The sequence below is a fragment of the Aquila chrysaetos genome, chromosome 3 (assembly GCF_900496995.4).
Source record: "Aquila chrysaetos chrysaetos chromosome 3, bAquChr1.4, whole genome shotgun sequence".
NCBI lineage: Eukaryota > Metazoa > Chordata > Aves > Accipitriformes > Accipitridae > Aquila > Aquila chrysaetos.
In genome coordinates this window covers 24064484-24084449 of record NC_044006.1, presented here as the reverse complement: position 1 = coordinate 24084449, position 19966 = coordinate 24064484, and the positions used below count along the sequence as shown (strand labels likewise).

General features: G+C 37.7%; 1 protein-coding gene across 2 annotated transcripts in view; it reads right to left on the bottom strand.

Moving 5' to 3' along the window:
- SACM1L (SAC1 like phosphatidylinositide phosphatase) overlaps nt 1-19966 on the bottom strand; it is a 32234-nt gene that overhangs the window by 3322 nt on the left and 8946 nt on the right. For both annotated transcript variants that reach the window (XM_041122091.1, XM_030010622.2), the window contains exons 3-18: nt 19146-19220; nt 16480-16607; nt 15329-15478; nt 12673-12732; nt 11019-11052; nt 8148-8249; nt 7257-7342; nt 6981-7067; nt 6452-6520; nt 6265-6344; nt 4190-4288; nt 1349-1487; nt 1052-1121; nt 889-961; nt 337-430; nt 162-254 (exon numbers count right to left, since the gene is read on the bottom strand). In XM_041122091.1, coding sequence (XP_040978025.1) covers nt 162-254; nt 337-430; nt 889-961; nt 1052-1121; nt 1349-1487; nt 4190-4288; nt 6265-6344; nt 6452-6520; nt 6981-7067; nt 7257-7342; nt 8148-8249; nt 11019-11052; nt 12673-12732; nt 15329-15478; nt 16480-16607; nt 19146-19220 — 1439 coding nt within the window. The remainder of the gene's footprint in view (nt 1-161; nt 255-336; nt 431-888; nt 962-1051; nt 1122-1348; nt 1488-4189; nt 4289-6264; nt 6345-6451; nt 6521-6980; nt 7068-7256; nt 7343-8147; nt 8250-11018; nt 11053-12672; nt 12733-15328; nt 15479-16479; nt 16608-19145; nt 19221-19966) is intronic.

Sequence of the window (19966 nt, the reverse complement as noted above, 5' to 3'; positions counted from 1 at the left end):
GAACAGTCTGGGTTTAGTCCTATAAGCAGGTATCATAGAAACATAACCAGATTATAGGGACACTTCATTACTAAATAGACATGTTCTACTTAGTCAGATGAAGCAAGTGACTAAAAGGTGGTATGTGCTTCTCCAATCATGAATAAAGTCTCCATACTCACAGCTAAGAACTTCCAATCTTTCTTGACATGTAGAGGACTAGCAGGTTCCACTTCATCCACTGAATAATTTCCAAGAAAAAGATCAATCGCATCCTGGAAGAGAAAGGGAGACCAAGAGTTAAAATGCACAGCCATGTTTATCAAACATTTCCCCACAGTTAAAAGCTTAGCTTACTTGTCTAAATCCATCAGAAAAGTTATTTTTGTAGTAACGTATTAATGAATTCCAGCCATCCATTATTAAGCCCCACTGAGTCCTCTTCCCAGTTCTGCAACAGGAAGTTTTGAGAAATATTTAAAATAGATTTATAAATTCAGGAAGACAATTTCAGATTTACAGTTCTTTCATTGTTCGAATGTGTACTTTGTTTAATGAACACCTGCATGTAAATACATTTATCTACTGCTGCCTCTGCATTATTACCACACATACTTGTAACAAAGCTTGAAAGTAAAATTACACTTCTCTCCACCCCACAATATAAATGTGCCTTGAAGAGGTACATTTCCTCGGTTTTATTTCTAAATAGCCTTTTCTCCTTTCATATAAACACAGTGAAGAATGGTGTTCTGTAGATTTTAGTCTGACATTTTACCAGTTGAACCACTGCAAAACTCATTAATGGCCTAAGCCCCAAATTAATAACCTTCTCAGATGTGAAGGCTTAAAGAAAATCCCAAACATCCCCCAAAACCCACAAGGCCTTTACAAGAAAGGCTGACTTGCCTTGTGTAATCTGTCTTTAAGGCACCAGTTCCAGCATATTGTTTGGCACAAGCATTAGCATTATCAGCCCATGCTGTGAATAGGAAAACATTAAGAAAGATTAAGGAAGTTATGTACGCTGTTTGGAAAAAAAATGATTGTTTGAACTCTATAAACAGCCTACCATTTTTGTAGATTTTCTCAAAGTCTGCTTGCTCTTCAATTCTCTGTCCGACATGCAGAACACCTAGCCTCTAAAACACAAAGCATACTGAGGCTCACTAGTAGTTCACTAGAAAAATTAGGATTTGCTTTCAGAAAAAGCTATATTTCTTAAACTAGAGTCTGGCCAACACATTTCAAGTAAGTAGTACAGTAACTCAAGTATGCAAGCTCTTATTCTAGTGTTAAAGTTACATTTCCATTGCAAACAGAAAGCCTCTCTCCTATCCTAGCTTGTTAAACAACAATAAATATTTACCTGAAGCTGGGCTTGAAGAGATCGGCGTGCTAACAAGCTCTGAATCACATTAGTCCGATCAAGGCAGTCCATGCAGTTACTGCGGAATATTCCTTCCTGCTGAGCCACTATTTTACCATCGGAATCAACTAGAAAATAACTAACACATACAATCCACCTAAGTATTTATAGGTAACAGTCCATATAAACCACATGTTTTCAGAAGTAAATATTCTAGCAACCAAAAGACAGTTGTCTTGAGCATACAAAGACTTCTTAGCCATGTCTTTGAACTTTGATGCCTCCCTGAATACTTCCCCTCCCATGCTGAAAAATAGCATCAATATATGAACATTTAGTAACCTCAGGGCAGTATTTACTCTTATCATTTAGAAAGCAGCAATATTGAGTTACATGCCACTGGGAAGAGCAGCTTCTGGTGCAAAATCAGCGACTTATATTTTATGTTCTTTAGTTATTAGAGGGTCTTAGCTCCACAGATACCAAGATCATTAGTAGAGTGTAACAGCAGAAGTAACCAGATTTGTGTATCACCTGGTCACCTGGTTCAATCCAGTCACCACTGCGTGAAAAGTCATATAAGCTGTCAGGCACAAATCTTCGAGGAAGGTAGTCAGATCTTTAAGGCCACTACTGAAAATCTGCTACTGTCACTTGCTCATCTCTTCCATTACATGAACATCTGGGGGAACCAGATGTTCCCTCTTGCAATGGCATATGCTGTTACCTCAATCTTTTTAATCAGCTAAACCAAATGTTTCTAGTAATTGATAACAAACAGCTCATTTTAAATACTGAATTGCATACAAATATTCTGATAACTGAGCTGGTAAAACAAATATGCTGATCAAGTTATCAGCTGGATGTGTGAATAGGACAGAACTACACTTGTCCTTCTGCCACAGCATGAAACTTCCAGTTGCCTAAAGATTTACAGATCATATTCTGTAGATTCGGTTACTCCATTATGTAATTATGAACTCTGAATGTGAACAAGCATATTATCCACTGGTACTGTACAGCATTTTAAGCTTATAGTCTTAAGAGTCATGCAATACTGAAGTCAAGAGCCTTAGAAGCATATGCATTTACTTTGATCAACCTTGTGTTAACAAGACCCATTTTTGTCATTCTTGGAGAATTAGTTTTGTTAAACCATGTTTTACATTGTTGTATGATTAAAGGAGACAATAACACCTATGAAATCTTCATTTTCCCCTTTCTCCTCCCCAAGCTTTGCCTAGAACAGATATTAGGATAATTAGTGTAGTTGAAGAGTAGACATTTCTGGTTAATAAGTTAGTTTAAGTGCTGCATCTCCTATAATTGCTCTAAAAAAATTAAAAACAAACAAACAACCCCCCCCCCCCAACCCAGCACCCTCCCCAAACCCAACAAGCCAGCTCTCCTTTCTGACAGGTCTTTCACAACTGGATTTAACCTGCAGAAAATAGAGTTGTTTACCTCCATATAATTGTTTACCTCCCTCAGGGTTACAGAACTATTTTCTAAGAATATCAGAACTCAGACTTTTCCGTTCCTATTTAAGCAATAGTCACCCTAGATGAAACAAAACAAGGCAAGGTAGAGCCAACCTAATCTTGAGGAAGAGCCTTAATTTTTTTATCTTGTTTTAGAGACACATAGCCTTTTTTTTGTCTGTCTTCATTTCAAAGAAAGCTGGTTCTTTTGTAAGCCTCCAATGGCAGGCGACAGTAAACAAGTCACAGGATTCAGTATTTGTTCTAAGAATAAAGGATTCTTGCTGTATAGTAAACCTACATGCTTATTTCTCCTTTGAAGTGCTCAAAGCCAAGTTATTCTTCAGCTCTTCATGTGGTTTTTTTAGGCTTTTTTTTTTTTGGTGGTGGTGGGCAGACAACATTCACTATCATCTCATTAATTTATACTACTCCCATAGCCTTCATTCCAGGCAAGAGATTTCATTCATGAGACTCCTGTTCTAGTCCGCAGCTTACCTCATTTGTTTTTTGGGTTGGTGTTTTTTTTGTTTTTTTTTTTTTTTTTTTAAAGATAGAATATACCACTACCAGTTTTGTACTGTTTTAGCTGATCTACTTTGTGCTTTAGGCACAAGACTTTAGGAACAGGAAGGAAGCAATCGGAAAAGCAGAACAAAGTAAACAGTTTCCCTAACAATCTACATGTCTACAAGTAGCAAAGACCAAGAAGTGCGTAAAACCACACACTTCTGGGACTAAACAAAAATTTAAGTTGATTTGGACATTTAGTCTACCTTTTTATGACTAAACAAAATGAGAATTTGTTTCTTTATGGGTTACTTATGTTAGCAAGGTTACTTATGTTAGTCAGTGCCAAAGTTTGGTGCCACAAGCAATGTGTATTAGAGAAAACACTTTTAAAAAGACAGCAGGTGCCTGTGGAAGGAGCACTAAGTATTTGATGCTATGTAGCAGAACAGTTTGCTGTCAACACCACGTGAAATTACTACTGGATGAAAAAAATATCACCTAAGGAGACTTTTCTCTTTAAATAACTTCGGTTGTATGCACACTTATTTCTTTGTCTAAACTTTACCCAAGGTACAAAAGCAGCTTGAGTCACAACACAGGGTTACTACGATTCTCAGAACCATTTTACTGGGACATGAAAAGGGCTCTACATCTTATCCACCACCAGGTCTCTAAGCTTGCACATAGTATCAGCAAGAGATCAGAGATATGGAAACACTAATGCATAGGAATGCATCTTCTTTATAGAAGGTTACAGCTCTGTTTTACTGTGCCTAACTCAAGACAATAGAAACTATGAGAAAGTGATCTCATTTTAACAGTGCAAAGTAGAACCGCAGAGCCTTACCTAAACTCATCTTGCTGTTCTGCTAGTTGATCCATCAAAATCTGAAGTCGATCCCACCTCATCCGACTGCACTCTTTATGGAAGTCAAATGCTACATATCTGTTAAGAGAGAGAAGCATCTTTTCAGATTACATACATACCACAGTAAAGGTCTCAAAACCCCACAGGGAAGGGCTGATCTATAAAACAGGTAGTGACAGAGGATTTGGTTTTCTTTAGAGATGGCTTCCAGCAAATACCTTTTGATTTTGTCAGTGCTCTGTAATCTTCCCAAGGCTGCACCCTTAGCATGCACGGTGACAGCATTTACATTTCTTTACAAGATGCCACCAGTCTGGGGAAGCACACATTCAGTTCCAAGTTACTCATTCTACGTTCCAGCTAGTATTTTTCCTCCAGAAAGTACAGAAGGGATCTGGTTTCACCCCCCCCCCCCCCCCCGGATTCTTTTGCCCTCCTCTCTTCCAAGCAACTGCATTGGGAACTTCAGTTCACTTTGAAATAGACACAGGTGTTGAAATGCAACATTCTTTGCTGGCATACAGCATAATTCCCTTGACAGCTCTCTAGAAACCTGAGTCAGGTTCTGTTTAAACAGCTAACCTACTCTGTCATAAGAAAATTACAGAGCTACTGACTTGGAACAAGATTTTAACAGCCAATTCACTTCTGGCAAAAAGTGCTCTAGATGAGTGGTGTTTGATTCAATGTGTTTATATATATGTTTGCTGGGAATTACAGGGCAGTACATTCCTCCCCTCAAGTATTCATAATACAAATGTTATTATTTGCCAAGTTTTCAAGACTACTTGCATGAAGAAAGATGGTATATATACTCTGAAGACTCAAGTCTCAGTCTGGCAGGTAAACACCATCAAAACTGATTAACAAAGAAAAAGGATTTTGGCAGCATTAAGAAGATGGGGCTGACAAATACCACTTTTTAACAAACAGAACAAGCATCACTGAAACACACCCTGACAGAATTTTACATCTTGGTTTCCATCAAATGGTTTTATAGCAAAGATGTATGGAATTCCACAAGCTTTGTACAGCTAAGGTATCAATACCAGCCTAGGTGTGAGAGTGAGGAAAGAGCTCACCTTAGAAGTGGTCTTTTTTAATAAAACCAAAAGAAAAATCCACACCTACACACCAATAACACAAACACACCCCTGAGGGTAGTAAAAGAAGCACACAGAAGTGAGAGACACATCTGAAACTACCCTGGTGAAGGCAGCAGCAGGGCATCTTACAAGCAGAAAACAGCTTGGAAAAAATTCAAAGTATGTCAGGATTCATAAGGGCATTTTGATTATACTCTGCAATTCCATAATTATGCTGACGGAAGTGAATCCTTATTAAAACAGGATGCCTTTTTGCTTAGAGGAAGGATTTTGTCCTTTGACATACATGAGTGACAAGAACACTATACAGCAATTTCAAGGAAAAGGTAGAGGTAGGTATCTGCAGGAGTTGGATGCTAGCCCTCCCCCTAGAAGTTAGTGAAAACAAGCACAAGCAGGTTGTAAAATTGTATACTGTGCTCAAGATTCCCACAAAGAGATGGAATTTCTCTTACGATTAAAAGTGCATTCTCCGCTCTCTTGGCCCATTGTTACACTGAGGTCCAGGCATTTAAATTACATGTTCCCCTTACTGTTTCCTCCTTTACCTCATCACTGCTTTGCTCACACTCAGCACTCCCTTACTTAGTAATGTAACCAAGCCCTTTGGCCAGAAGCTAGTTCTACAGAGCATTTCTTTTTCCTAAAATGCAGGAGATCTCCACAGTTCTCATAGCATACTGTTACTCCAATACTGACATTACCATTGCCTCTGAGCTCCCTTTATTCTATCTGTCTTTTCTCTGTCTCACACACTTCACGGTCTCATTTCTGCTTAAAATATGAGCTCTGAGGTAGGGGCATTGGTCATATGCAAGTTACTTCATAAAAATAAAACTCAAAACAAATCAGACAGTTGGTAAAGGCCCCCAAAGAACTGATGAATCTGTGGGTCTGAGGCAATGCTCAACTTTCAACACAGGATGTATCATTTCACTTCACATGTACCTGACCATTCCATTTGCCATGCTGTTTACCATTTTTGCAAATGTTTGCTCAAGAGGCTTCTCTGAACCTTTTTGGTTAACCTGGGAGACAGAATAAAAAAAAAAATTTTAAAAAAAGAGACAGTATTACTCAAAAGCCTGCTTAAAAGAACAGCAGCTTTTTCAGGAAGAAAAAAGTGAAAGCATACCAAGTTGACAATCATTTGCTTTCCATAGCTAATTATTTGCGAGTCAAAATGTCTTTGGAAGCCATCCATCTAGAATAGAAAGGAAATGTGTTGACAGATGTACACTCCTATTGAGATCTGTGATTTACAAGAAATCTCTATAATCATCATTTTGATGATACTGCACAGATAGTTTTATAACTAAGAAAAGTATTTGATGTTCTCTATTGTGTCAATACATTTCTACTTTCAACCCCCCAGTCCATTCAGCTCTCCTTATTAAACATGCCACAGATAACGAGTATGGTACAGCTACTAAAACCGCTGCAAACAAGAATCAAAGAGAAATTACCCCCATTGATGTCTGGATTTTTTTCAGGCTCTGAACTCATCCTAAGGAGTACGAGGCTTCTTGCTACTACTTTTTAAAAACAAAGCTCAATCCAGTATTGCTGATTTTTATTCTTCTGATTACAGTTTGTTACCCTATCACACAAACATGAGCCCAGAAATATATTAAAACCCCAAGACACAACAAACACTCACATACATGATTTACTGACTTGCTGATCTGTGGCTTTGGTTTATACTTGAGGTTTGGTCTTTGAGACCAGAAAAAAGGAATTGATCCACGGGTCTACAAAAGAACAGAAATAGTTTTAAACAACAAAACTTACAAACTCACTTGCCATTTAAAAATAAAACAGACTGGTTTGGTTTGTTTATTTGTGTGCATGCACATCTTATATACAATCTATGTTTAGAAACACAGAGCTATCTATGTCTACATCTTAAGCCAGTGAGCAGTTCCTTACACTGACTTTACCTGAACAAACGACGCCTTGCTCCCCTTGTAATGCACAATTTGTTCCGTTTCAACAAAGTTCGCAGCATGTCCTTCTGAATCAATGCCTATATAGGAAAAAGACCACATTAACCAGCTCAGACTGGCTGCAGAGCAGTGACAGTATATCAGCAAAAGGCTTCCTACCCATGCCTTCTAAGCGCTCACAGAAAGCATGAAAATACCACTGAGCCACCTCAAGATGGTAAATTAAACACACCTTTGGCAAAAAAGTTTAACACAATCTGTACGAAATTTAGCTTGAAGAAGTACAGTTGTGCTTAACACATTTTGGTATTTCTAGCCCTAGAAATTGAGGGGTTTAATACAAAATAAAACACGAGTGCTTTGACACCAAAATATTCACAATTCAATAGCAATGGTACTGCAGAAACAGACCAATTGCTTCAAAAGCATGTATGTTGGGACTAAGAACAGAGAAGGTAATTTAAATCCATTTCCTTGTTCACTTTTTAACTTGAAACAATTAGAGAGCACCACTATTCAGGGCTCCTCTGCCAGCACCAATGATACTCGCAGTTGCATTTACTGCTAGGCCAAAAGGGCTAGCACACTTGCATTTAACTCCAATAAAACCAGTAAAGTGTTAAAAAACCACTATAAAAAAACTTTTGCAGTTATCTCTAGGAGGAATAAAGAAGAGTCAGTTTTAACAAATACCAGAACATGCTTCCATTCATCATACAGGTTCCTAGTATTTTCTTTGATTTTCTTTAGTTTGTCTCACAAGGTCCTTGCTCTATTACAAGCATTTTTTGTGCAAGTCATTATACAGCAATTATTCTTAAAGGTAAGTCACATGTATAGATGGAATTCACATTATTTTTAAAATAAATCAATTTGCTATTTTACCTCTTACATAATAGCGTACACCAGCCCTGAAACAGCTTCTTCTGGAAACAAGCAGCCAGTCAAAACACTTGCCATTTATAGAACAAGAATGCATAGTAATAACTAATGACTAACATTAAGGAAAAAAACCAAAATTTCATTAGGATATTTTTATATATCAAGAGGTAGGAAACATCAAGGAACCAAGTACCCATATTCAAAGAAATCTGTAAACATCTCACACCAGCAGCAGTTGAACATTAAACTTGAGTGAGTAACTTAATATTAGGATCAGTATGCACATCACAAAAAGACAGGCTATAGGTGATATCATTGATGATCACATATTAAAACTGCTATGATTTTGAAAAAACGGGATTTAAAAAGATTAATCTGATCTTATGGTCCTATGGTCACTAAAAGGACTGACCTCTGAGGTTCTATTCAGTGCTACATCGATCTCATCCATAATTTTATTAAGCTATCTTAACAGTTTCTTGCCCCTATTGCTTTTAACAGAAAATACCACTTCAAAACTCTTTTCTAGGCTTTTAGAAGAATGACTAAGTTGGGCTGTTATACCTTGCACCTGTAAGTGCAACATACATCACATTTACAGATGCCAGAACTAGCAGTAATGTAGACTGGCTTTCAAATCCATGTGAAGAAAAAGAATGAACATGTACCAAGTCTCCAGTGCGAGCTTTTTACACAAGCATGATTTCCTGCTCAGGCTAAATACCCAAAGTGGCAGATATACCATAATCTGGGACTAATCAACAAACACGGGCCATTGACAACTAGTTTCAGTTTTAGAGTATTGTTCTGTGCTGTTTATAATTGTCTTTATTTGGGACTACAGTAAACTATCAAGTCTAGTAGAGACCAGCATTCATCGTGAATAATTTCTCCAGGCAGATTCACAGGCTTTCTTCCTTTGTTCCTAAAAATAGAAACCTACAACTTTAAAGCAAGCAAAAGATCAAAATTGTCAATTTTTGCAAGCTGCACTATTAGCATACTACAGTCTTCTATTCTTTGAGGAATCTAGACACTTTGTCTTAAGGTTGGTAAAGTAAACAAGACATTTTATTTTTTAAAATAGCACATTTTACAGTGAAATCTAGATTCTGCATTTATGAATCAAATAGGACATAAAGCAGCTGTGTCATATGTGAGCACCTACACTATGTTAAAGAGCACACTGACTACATATATGGAACATCTTGAGTTATGTGGGCAGTTGTGCTAATACTGTTTGTAAAGAATTAAAAAAATGATACAAATTGGCCCTATCTAGTCCAGAATGTTCTCACAATTCATAACTTAGACTGAAAAAGACCGATTCCTCTGCTTTCCTGGAAAATTACTGCCAGGTCCTACACCCTTTAATTCAACACTTGTACAGCCAACAGTTTCCTGCAAGAAAGGTTACCTCTGAACTTAGCTGCTTAGCAATAGTCAGCCCATTTTCTGTCTGCAGTCTCTGTCCTAACTTGAATGGCAGCTTGCTACTGGCTACTTCCACTCACACAAAAAAGGAAAACACAACAATTGTTCTTTAGAAGGGGCTTTTTGGAACAGCAAGGGAAATATTAAATCTACTTTAGGCTTTAGGTGGTCAGTCTTGATTACCCAAGTCAGTCCATTATTTCTCATCACTGCAAGACTAGAATCCCAGTCCAGATAGCTGAACAAAATCTATTTAGGTTTATATGGGGGGAAAAAAAGAATCTTTTATTTTATTGAAATAACTGTTAGCAGCCCTGGAACAGTCTGCTTAGGGCTCTTCCTAGTATTTTCATCACTAAAAACCTAGTTTCTTTGAATTCCTGGGTTCTCTAAGGTGTTTAGTTAGTATTAGAATTATAGTAAAACATACATTATTTATGCTAATTATTTATAAAGTGAAAATAGGACAGAGGAAGGTGTTAATTGCAGTCTGCCAATTGCTAATTGCAATCTACCCAGACTCTTCCACCCAGGACCTGCAGGATAAGGCCTGGGTTGTTTTGATAGTTCCCTTTTGCTATCTTTCCTTGCCTCTCCACCTACTCCCACAACATTTTCCATTAAATGAAGTCACAGGGAAGAAGGGCTGTAGATCTGCCAGCTGCTAACAGCCCTACCAGAACAACCGATGCAGTCTAGAAGCTGTTCCCTGCACACACCTGAGGGGCCTTTGCGATAGAGGAACTAAGGAGAACGCAGCATGTCCTGCTCTGTCCAGTCTTGCCAGTCCTTCTCATGCTGCCAGTCCAGGAGCACCTGGGACTTCTTGTTGATCACACACTGCATGAGGAACACTGCCTCCTGAAAGCATTAGGCTTACTCACAGCATACACCCCTTCTCAAAAATAAACTCATAACTGCTTTGCTAAAAAGACTGTTACCCAAGGCATTGGTGCAGGAAAAACAGCTGGCTAGGAGAAACATTTCACAAGCCTTCAGTAGAACTCCTTATCCTTTTATTCACCAACAGGAACATCCATAAGCACTCCTTCAAGTCAAAACTGTTCACCATTATTTTATATTCAAAGTAAATGCTACATGACAGTATCCTTACAGCAAGATAAAAAGTACTAAGGCTGATGTAAGAGCATTTGCCATATTCATCTTAACCTTCAATCCCATTGAAAGAGTTATGCAATTCGTGCCTGTAAAATTAAATACATTAACCCTTAAGAGCAGAATATTCAAGTGAGTTATCACACGAGTGAGCTGTCAAAAAAATATGTAATGCTCATATCTGAAAGAGCTACACCTTAATTCTGACATTGCGTTCTATGTTACAGTTGCCAACACAGCCAATAGAGCAGCTTCCTCAGCAGCCATTTTGCTATTAGACTACCATATTCAGCACTGAGCTTTATTTACAACGTAGAAGGATACATCCATGCATCACCGGCGTAGCAAACCTATGGATCTGAAACAGACACACACCACACGTTAAAAATATTAAGCACCAGCAGCCAAAAGAGGTATGTGGGTGACTATGCTTTGTCTAGGAGTTTTTTTGATAGTTTTATATACTTTTTATCCTTTACTTTTTGTTCAGGGTGCAGTAATTCTTTCTGAGAAAAAAGTTCAAGGAAAACAGCAACATCTGTAACCCTTATTAGCAGCAGTGAAAAAGTGAAAGTCTATCTAATCCTAATTAAGTGACCTTGACAAAAAACAAGCTGCTTTGATGTCCTATACATGACATTTACTCTTCTACAAACATGCCAGATATAAAGCAGTACACACTGAAAACCTTTTGATATGGTATTTGCTGTACCTCCACAGTAGGATGTAAGCAGAGATGGTAGTTAACAACACAGGGCTTCAGTAAGGGATACTTCTGTGTAATTAATACTCAAAATGCTTGTTCCAGGGTTTTTCTCACCCTGCCACTCCTGAATACCTTTGGTCTTTCAAGAAAATATAAAATTAAGATTTTCCAATACTGGAAGTCAGAAATAACACATCTCATTACCTAAAACTGTTACTACAGCAAGTCACCTGTAGTCAATACTAGGTCACACTTCCCCTCACACATCGGTTATCTCCCTTTTCAGCTTCTCTGTTTTGCCTCCTACATCTGCTTTCACTAACCAGTGACACTGGGATTTTTGTTGCTCCCACCACAGCTTCTCTCTCATCTCCCAAGCTTTGATTGCATAGCACTACGCAAACTATATACCCAGTCATATGCCTCCAGAATATGCACAACAGCCCTTTGCCTTATAAGCCGTTATCTTCACATTCCAGAAGCACTGCACAATCCAGCCTTTTGGAACAGTGCTGTCTAACGTAAAAGCACATCTCCACAGGTTACCGAGACAGAAATAGAAGCAGCATGTCATTCACTTCGATAAATGAGAAGTACTGATAGAGAGAAAAGGTTGTGGTAGCACAGACAATTCAAGAAGTTTAACACACATCTGAAGTCTCTAGTAGGAAGGAGCTTAGATCAGTCTGGCCATTGAGGTACTGCAGTTGTGGCTCATGGTCACGCACCTGTAGTTGCTGGACTAAGTAAATTCAAAGGTTACACTGTGCTAGTCTTCATCTGAAATAAACTGAAAGGGTCTAACCATTAGTCTTACTCTTAATTATCAGCTTTATGACCTACTCACGAGGCAAATGGAATTTAAACTGCACTTGTGGAGAAAGTTGCTAGCCAGTCTTAGGAAAAAAGTGATGAGCCAAACCTTGCCTATACCTAAAGATAAGTAAGCAGCTAAACTTCAAAAAGCTACAGAAGCATACGCTGTGCAGTGTAACTTCCCCTTTGGTTTATACAAGCATGATCTCAGCACAGTATCTTCAAATGCAGGCACTTCCAAAAGTCAGCTTTACTACATGTACTATTGAGGACATTGACATAAAATTGGGAGTTTGAAAGCAGAATACTGTCACTGTGCTAAACTAGAAGATGAACAGCCACATTATACTAGATTTTGGCTGTCTGAAACAAGAGACAGAATTACAGGAAACTGTTGTATACTTATAGTAAAAGTACATTCATCCTCTATTAATATAATCATTACAAAGTGTTTACCTCTGGTTGAGCAGCAAATTCTCTAAGAAGATGTCCGTTCCATACAAACCGTGGATCTGCCTGCAGTAAGAAAAAAAGCCAACATGCTTTTAGAGACTGTCAGTTCTGTTGAATTAAACATAAAGGCAGTATTATTGTATCCACGCATTACACAAGTTTAGGTGAACAGGTATACACAGGGATGGAATGCCCTTCTCTCATCAGTACCCTTCATACCCTCAACTAGAAATCTAAATAAAATAAAAATAGTTAAAAGAAGAACAGTTCCCTCCAATCTTTAAGGGCATTCCCTGATACTTCAGGCATGCTAAACCATCAACAACTGAGCTGCAGTATTGGAAGAACATTCCAGTCTTCACCCTAAGTAAACAGGGCTTGAAGAAATTACCCAAAATTTTAAGAACAGTAGCAAGGTAACACTCCTAAAATGGGCAGAAGGTAAAAATGCAAGGAGTCCTGTATGCAATAATCAACCATTCCGAGAACTGAAAGTTAAACAATACCTGTAGTTTAAAAGACGAAAGTATTTATATTCTGCTGTGTAAGTGATCCTCTTCAACTTCACTTATTTGCTATTCTTAATTCACCTCAAAAGTACCTCGAGCAGGTTGCTGAGCATGTTCCAGAAAGCTACCAAATTAGTCACAAAAGTGATGTTTGCTGTAGAACGTAGTGCAAGCTCTGGGAAGTGCCATATATCTCAACTTCAAGATGAGGCAGGCAGACAATATATCACTGAGGATGAGGGTTAATTCAAGCTCAGCATTGGAACAGTCCTTTGTCTAACAGAAAACAATAAATACAACTATCTGCCAGGAACTGTTCAAATCCTACTTGCAGTGTCTTGAACTAGTGAAAGAACATGATATAATGCTTTGGTGCCCCTATACTGGGTCTGTTTCCTTCTACCAGTACTGTTTAAAAAAGAAAAAAAACCAAAAACAAACCAAACACCCACAAATATCAAACCAAAACACCCCCACACCAACCACAGGCCAGGCTTCTCTCACAGAGGGGAACTGCAGATGCCCAGAACTGCCACCACCCTTTTGTTAAGGCATTATACTTTAGCCACGAGTATGAAATTACATTAAAATTGTTTTAACCATCTAACATCTGAATTTACTTGAAAGTGACACCTTTTTACTGTACTTTGCCTTTCAAACAACCTTCTGAAGTGCCACAATTTTAAGGAAACCAATCCTTTCATGTCAGCAGCTGCTCTCCCTGGCAAGAGTACTGCCAGAGCAGCATTTGATAATGCTAAATAGTCCCCAAGTATAAAATGATTTTTAAATTGATTTTTTTTTTTAATTAAATCTTTGAAAAAGTGTACTGCTTGCCCAGCTTAGATAGTTTCAGTAACTAAGAGACAACATCTCGTGACTCCACTGCCACCTCTTCGGCAGAGGAAGAAAGATTTCAGTATTCCAAGGTTCAGTATTTCAGTGTCTAGGCAGTTTAGACCTTGTTTACACTGCAGGATAGTAAGTTACCAGACTAAGGATTCTGGAACTCTGGAGGCACAAGAGAATTTCAAGCTCAAATTGCATTTGGCTATGTGATTCTGTTGTCTTTAAGACAAAAGCAGCGTATTAAATTCATGCTTCAAACATAAGGAATAGGCATAGTTTAGACAGAATACAATATCCCAAGGCCAACAGCCATAAAACCCACAGTTCTGTTCGATGTTATCCTGGAAGAGAATACGAAGTTAAGTGCCATTTATTCCACTTCAGTGTTTTGTTTTTGTTTTGTTTTTTTTTTTTTCTTCCCCTGATTCTAGGTCAGAGGAATGACTTGCTTTCTCACAATTTTTCTACTTAGTTCCTTCTTGTTGCAATTAGAAATGTTCAATATTAAAATCAGAGGTGAACTTTCATTTATTTTGAAATTTTTTAATCCATTTAAAGCAGAGTGCAGAAAGTACTTTTAACTACCTGATCTAGAAGTCTGACATCACATCAGAACAGACTTCTGGAACTTTATGTTGCTCACAAGCTAAGAGACTTAAGGAAGGGTGGACTAGTATGCTCAGTCGCAACCCCTAACAGTTTCCATAAAATGCTGCAGTGCTGAACAAACTTGTGTACTGAAGCATTACAGACCAGCAATTTCCACCCTTATTCTGAGCACCCTACAAAGCAACTTGAACTGTAACTTGATTCAGTCAGTGTACCTTGCACACTTGCTTGGTTGCTTCTTTTTCCTTTCACTGTCAGCTTCTTATTCCAGAGAACTGCCCCAGTACAACTCAATTAACAAGATCACAGCGATAGTCTAGTTACACAGCTATTTTTTCCCAGTTCAATTATAAGGATTTGCATCTAAGCAACATGTAATCTGTTTCACTAGTTTAAATTAATGATTAAAATAGTAAAGCCATTTTTAGTTTAACAGAGGACCATAAACACTTTAACAGTATCTGCTACCATTTAGCATACTAATTCACTGTAAAAAAAAAAAGTTTAAGCTCAAGAGTAACGGGACCACAGACTTCAGCAACAGCATCCTAAACTTTATGTAAAGTTTCCTTTAGTTTGTAATAGTTTGTTTTGACATCATTTAAACATCAGCTGCATAAACTAAACTTAAGCCACACAGAACTGATTGACAATGTCTGAGACACAGATACTAAGCAAAATTAAATCCTTACCCTCTCTAGGAGGCTCATTTCCTGGAACTCTGGGCTCGTGTTGGCTAACCGTTGCAGAGTGTGCGTTAGGTCGTACGTTGTTGAGAAGTAAAATCCATCCACGCTCAAGACATGATTAAGCATTGATAAAAATACTTTATTGTCCTGCAACTGTTGAGAAAAAAAAGGACAGAAGAGCTCTCATTTATTACCATCCAAATATCTTATTCTTATAAGCTACCACTACTTTGTGAAGTGATGAGATGAACTTTGCTAGTGCTCTAGCAACACATGACATCATCCAGAGATTACCATACGAGGAAACCATAAGATTGCAATTTTGATACCAGTTCACTGGTAACTTACAGCTAGCACACTGCAACCAAATTCTGCAAGAACAGTGGAGAGCAGAGAACAGTATTCCTGTGAGGTAAATAGCTACTGATATTAAACTAATATTAGCGACTTCCAAGCAAAAAGGAAGCCATTAGTTTCCCTGAAAACCATTCAGTCAAAAAAACCGAGACAAGATGGCAAAAGAAAGGATATAACTTGCTGTTAGGATTACCCAATAACTAATCTGTTTTCTGGTTCAAGTTTTAGTTAACCTCACTCCTTTCCTGAAAGAGCATCAGATTCCCTTTCGGCTCCATTGGTTAGACACCCTTATCTACTACTCTTTATCAATCCACAACATATCCACTGTAAACAATTTTCATACTTTCCCTCCCTCTCAAAAAAAAATTAGTTCTTCCCTGCTGGGTAATTATGTAATTGAACAATTGCATAAATTAAGCAAGACAGATAATTAGAAGACAACAAGGCAGCTTATTGTAGGGGCTATCAGAACTGTGAGAAAGACTTAACGGGAAGAGTGTTGGGAAGAGTATGCCATCTTTAAAGGAGCAAAAATGCACAATATGCAGATCAAACTCTGGGGGTGATATTCCAAGTTGCACAGTGTGAGTTTCTTATCTTGAATGACATAACTTAACATACATCTATATCCAAATATTACATCAAGTATAGTAGCTTGAACAAATCAAAGAAAAAAAGTATAGTTCAAAGAGCTGCTTAAAAAAATTTTCATAGTTTCATCAAATTAGGTCCTGTGGTAATGGACATTAACATAAGGTAACATTCCCCCACACTCCCCTAATCAATCCACCTACCTGAATATCAGTTAAGTGCAGCATGGTCTTTTTGTAGGAGAGGATGTCAAAGTCTGTTGCTTTCCAGATTGCATGACTGAAAATCTCACCTACTTTTTTCTTTTTTGTTATTACAATAAGATATGTGCCTGTAAATCAGAAAAAGCAAACTTAGAAAAAAAACCAGACGTGCATATTAAGAAAAGCAGCCTATCACCATACCAGAAAACTGAAACCAATAGGAAAGAGTGAGTTTTCTTCAAGTTACACCTAGGACTTTATGTTCTTAACAGTAAGGGGCTGGAACAGAAGCAAAATGCACTTGCTAAGCTACCCATTTCTCTGTGCTCACAGATCTTGAGGTACTCATTAAGTTTAAGGAATTAAAAAAACATGGACAAGACAGTGTCAGCTACTCCAGACCAGAGACAGTCTGGAAGTCTTTAGGCTTGCAAATGCAGAAAGAGGACAATGGTCTTGAATGTGGTTTGGAAAGCACAGACCAAGTCTGAAATACATGAAAGGAAGCATGCTTCAGAATCCAAAAAGCCTATTCATCTTGTGCTAAAAAAAATGCTCATCCTAACAGGTTCAAAACGGAGCAAAGAGAAGGGTTTTTTTTTAATAATTTAAGACAGGAAGTTTGTTGTTTTCCTGGTTGCATAAGCAACAAAGCAAAAAAACCCGTAATTGTAACAGTTCACTCAAAACAATTAATTTACACTTGTCGGTAAACACAACATAGCCTTATTTCTAAGCCTATCGTATTTCAGTGCCATTTTGGTTTTGAATAAAAAGGTTACTTTATTAAATTGGATCTTGATAGATAAAAATATCTCACCATCTACATCTTATAACCATTATATGCTTACTTACAACTTCAATAGAGCAAAGCAATGAGCAGGCCGTGCAGAAGCACAGAACCACAAATCTAGTACATTTTTGTACTAAAGCATTCAAAGAAGTATAAATGCCAAAGCAGAAACAGTTCATGTGTGCAGTAAGTTTACCCATTGTTTGTATTTACTACTATACCTAAATATACACCAAGTTTTATGGACAGGTGAATTATTATATGGGGTATCTAGTCTATAGTTAGTCAAAGAACAGGTACCACCCCCACTTTTTTTATCTCTGCAGGTCTAGTGTTATACCTTTTATTTGGGTGGAATATTCAAGCACTTGAGAATGCTCTAGCATGTTTGAATCTCGAGTTAAACACTGCTTTTGGTTAGTATGTCAGAAGCATCCACATACCTTATAAAAACAGCACATTACATCCACAACTATACCACAAAGATGCTGCACAAATAGATACATTTAATCTGACATGAATTTTCAGTGTTGTCTCTTCCTATTTGGGTATGCAACCTTCTGTTTGAGATTTCAGAGCTTCAGATATTACTTCAGCAATTTTTTTCCCCCCTTAATACTGTAATAGGCAAAGAATATTTGTGCTTGTTAAAGACACTGCATTGCTATATATGGAACCAATTTTACAGTTAACAGATAACAGTGAACTGCCTAACAACACTTAGCTGAACAGTTACTTTAACTGATATCATCTTTAGTTTGACAGCTGTATACTAACAATCAGTGCAAAGCTGTGGGGGCTGGAAAGAAAAAACCCAGGCTATTAAAAGAAGTTACATACTTCTATATTTTATCTAATATTCAGCCAGATGAATGAAAGTCATTGCCAAGCCTGCAAGTTGTGAAAATTCCCCTTTGGGGCAGTTCAGTTTTAAAACAGTCAAGGCTTGTCAAGTACCTAAGACAGAGGTGTCCATTACATTGCTCTTACTCTGCAAGATCCACAATTCTTTAGAATATGAGCATATAAAGTTCAGTAGTTTAAGATCCTGCCAGAAGTTACTGCACTTAACACAATGACACTTTGCTTCAGTTGAGAATACTGCCATGAGTGAACTTAAATCCTTTCTACGTATGGAGACTTCTATTCAGTATGCATGCTCCTTACTACATCATTTTTCAGACTACTTTAGTTCCAAACTCTAATAAAGTCTATCTTTTGAATAGCAACACTTAACTTTCCTGGAAGCTTAGACTTTACACATCAGGTTTATTTGTGGCAGTGACTGTTTAGATCTGAACAGCACTGAGATACTTGGAAGAAGCAGACAGCCTATTCTTACCTTATCCTACAACTCCCTGAAATTTAGAATAGTCCCAGTCTGTCCTTTTCCTTTTAACATTGAATTTTCTTTTTATTTGGAAGGCTGGAACACAATCATTACTTGAACAGCTGCATCTACCAATCTAGCACCCTGTCACTCTTAGTTATTTGTGTACCAAGATTATTGATTTAAAGTCAAACTTCACGACCCTGTATTTGACTGTTGCATCAAATCCTGCAGCTAAGATTAAAACAGTTATGAAGAGTAAGTAGACAAAGTTCTTTGCACACATTTGAAATGCATTCCTTAAAACTCAAAAACCTGTCAGTTAACCCCACCTTTAGAGCAGCTACAGGTTTAAGAGGTACATGAACATTCAGGATAGACTGTATTTGGATACCTCCATCCTCTAGCAGCCATAAGGAAAGTCCATCAGAGTGATCAAAGTGTAACGTCAGACACTTGCAAATACTATGTTTGTCTTTAAAGCTTCTTTAGCAATACAGCTGGCCTAAGTATTTTTAAAGAGCACAGTTCTGCCTTCCTTACCTGCCACCAATCGGATTGTTCCCAAAATACCATAAATAGGCCTTGTAACGGCTGAAGGGGGAACATCTTTCTTAACTGAAAAGCAGAAGAAAAAAAACCACCAAGATTTCAGACTGCTTCTTTCATGACAACATTGGAAAACTATTAAGCTAAGTTTGTCAAAGCTCCTTGGTCAAATCTCAAGTTTTGCTAGAGTCTGAAGTATAAGAAGGAATGCATCAGAATTTCAAAGCCTGATGGGGGGGGGGGGGTTGAGGGGGAACGATGTGGAAGCATTCTAACCCAGTTTCTCATGTTTAATCAAAATAGTCATTCATTCAATTGAATAAATTCAAGCTCATTCACATGATAGTATAGCAAGTAGACTCCTCAATAATGTATTGTCCTGTCAGCTTCCAGAAGCTTTTTGTTTTGAAGCCATCAAGACATCAAGGACAAACAAACCATAAACGTTTGTGCCTCCCAGTTTGACTGCTTCTTCTGAGCCTCCACCTATTTCCATTTCAGAAGACCTAGTTCACTTTTTGGTCTATCTCTGCAACACTGCCAACAACAGCTTAGATGTGGCAAGGGATACAGCATTCCAAACAACATACCAAGAAATCCAAAAGGTATCCAAATATCAATTAGAAGTCTTAGCATGTTAAACTTTCATCTATCCACATTTCTAGAATAACAGAAGGGATATTGGAGAACTTTTAAAAAAAAAACAAAAAACCCAAAAAACACCACAAAACACCCACACCAGAGTAAAGCATTTTCCCAGAGTTTAGAGAACACAAAAAGATAGCACGTGAATTTTCCTCTGCTTTAAACACCTT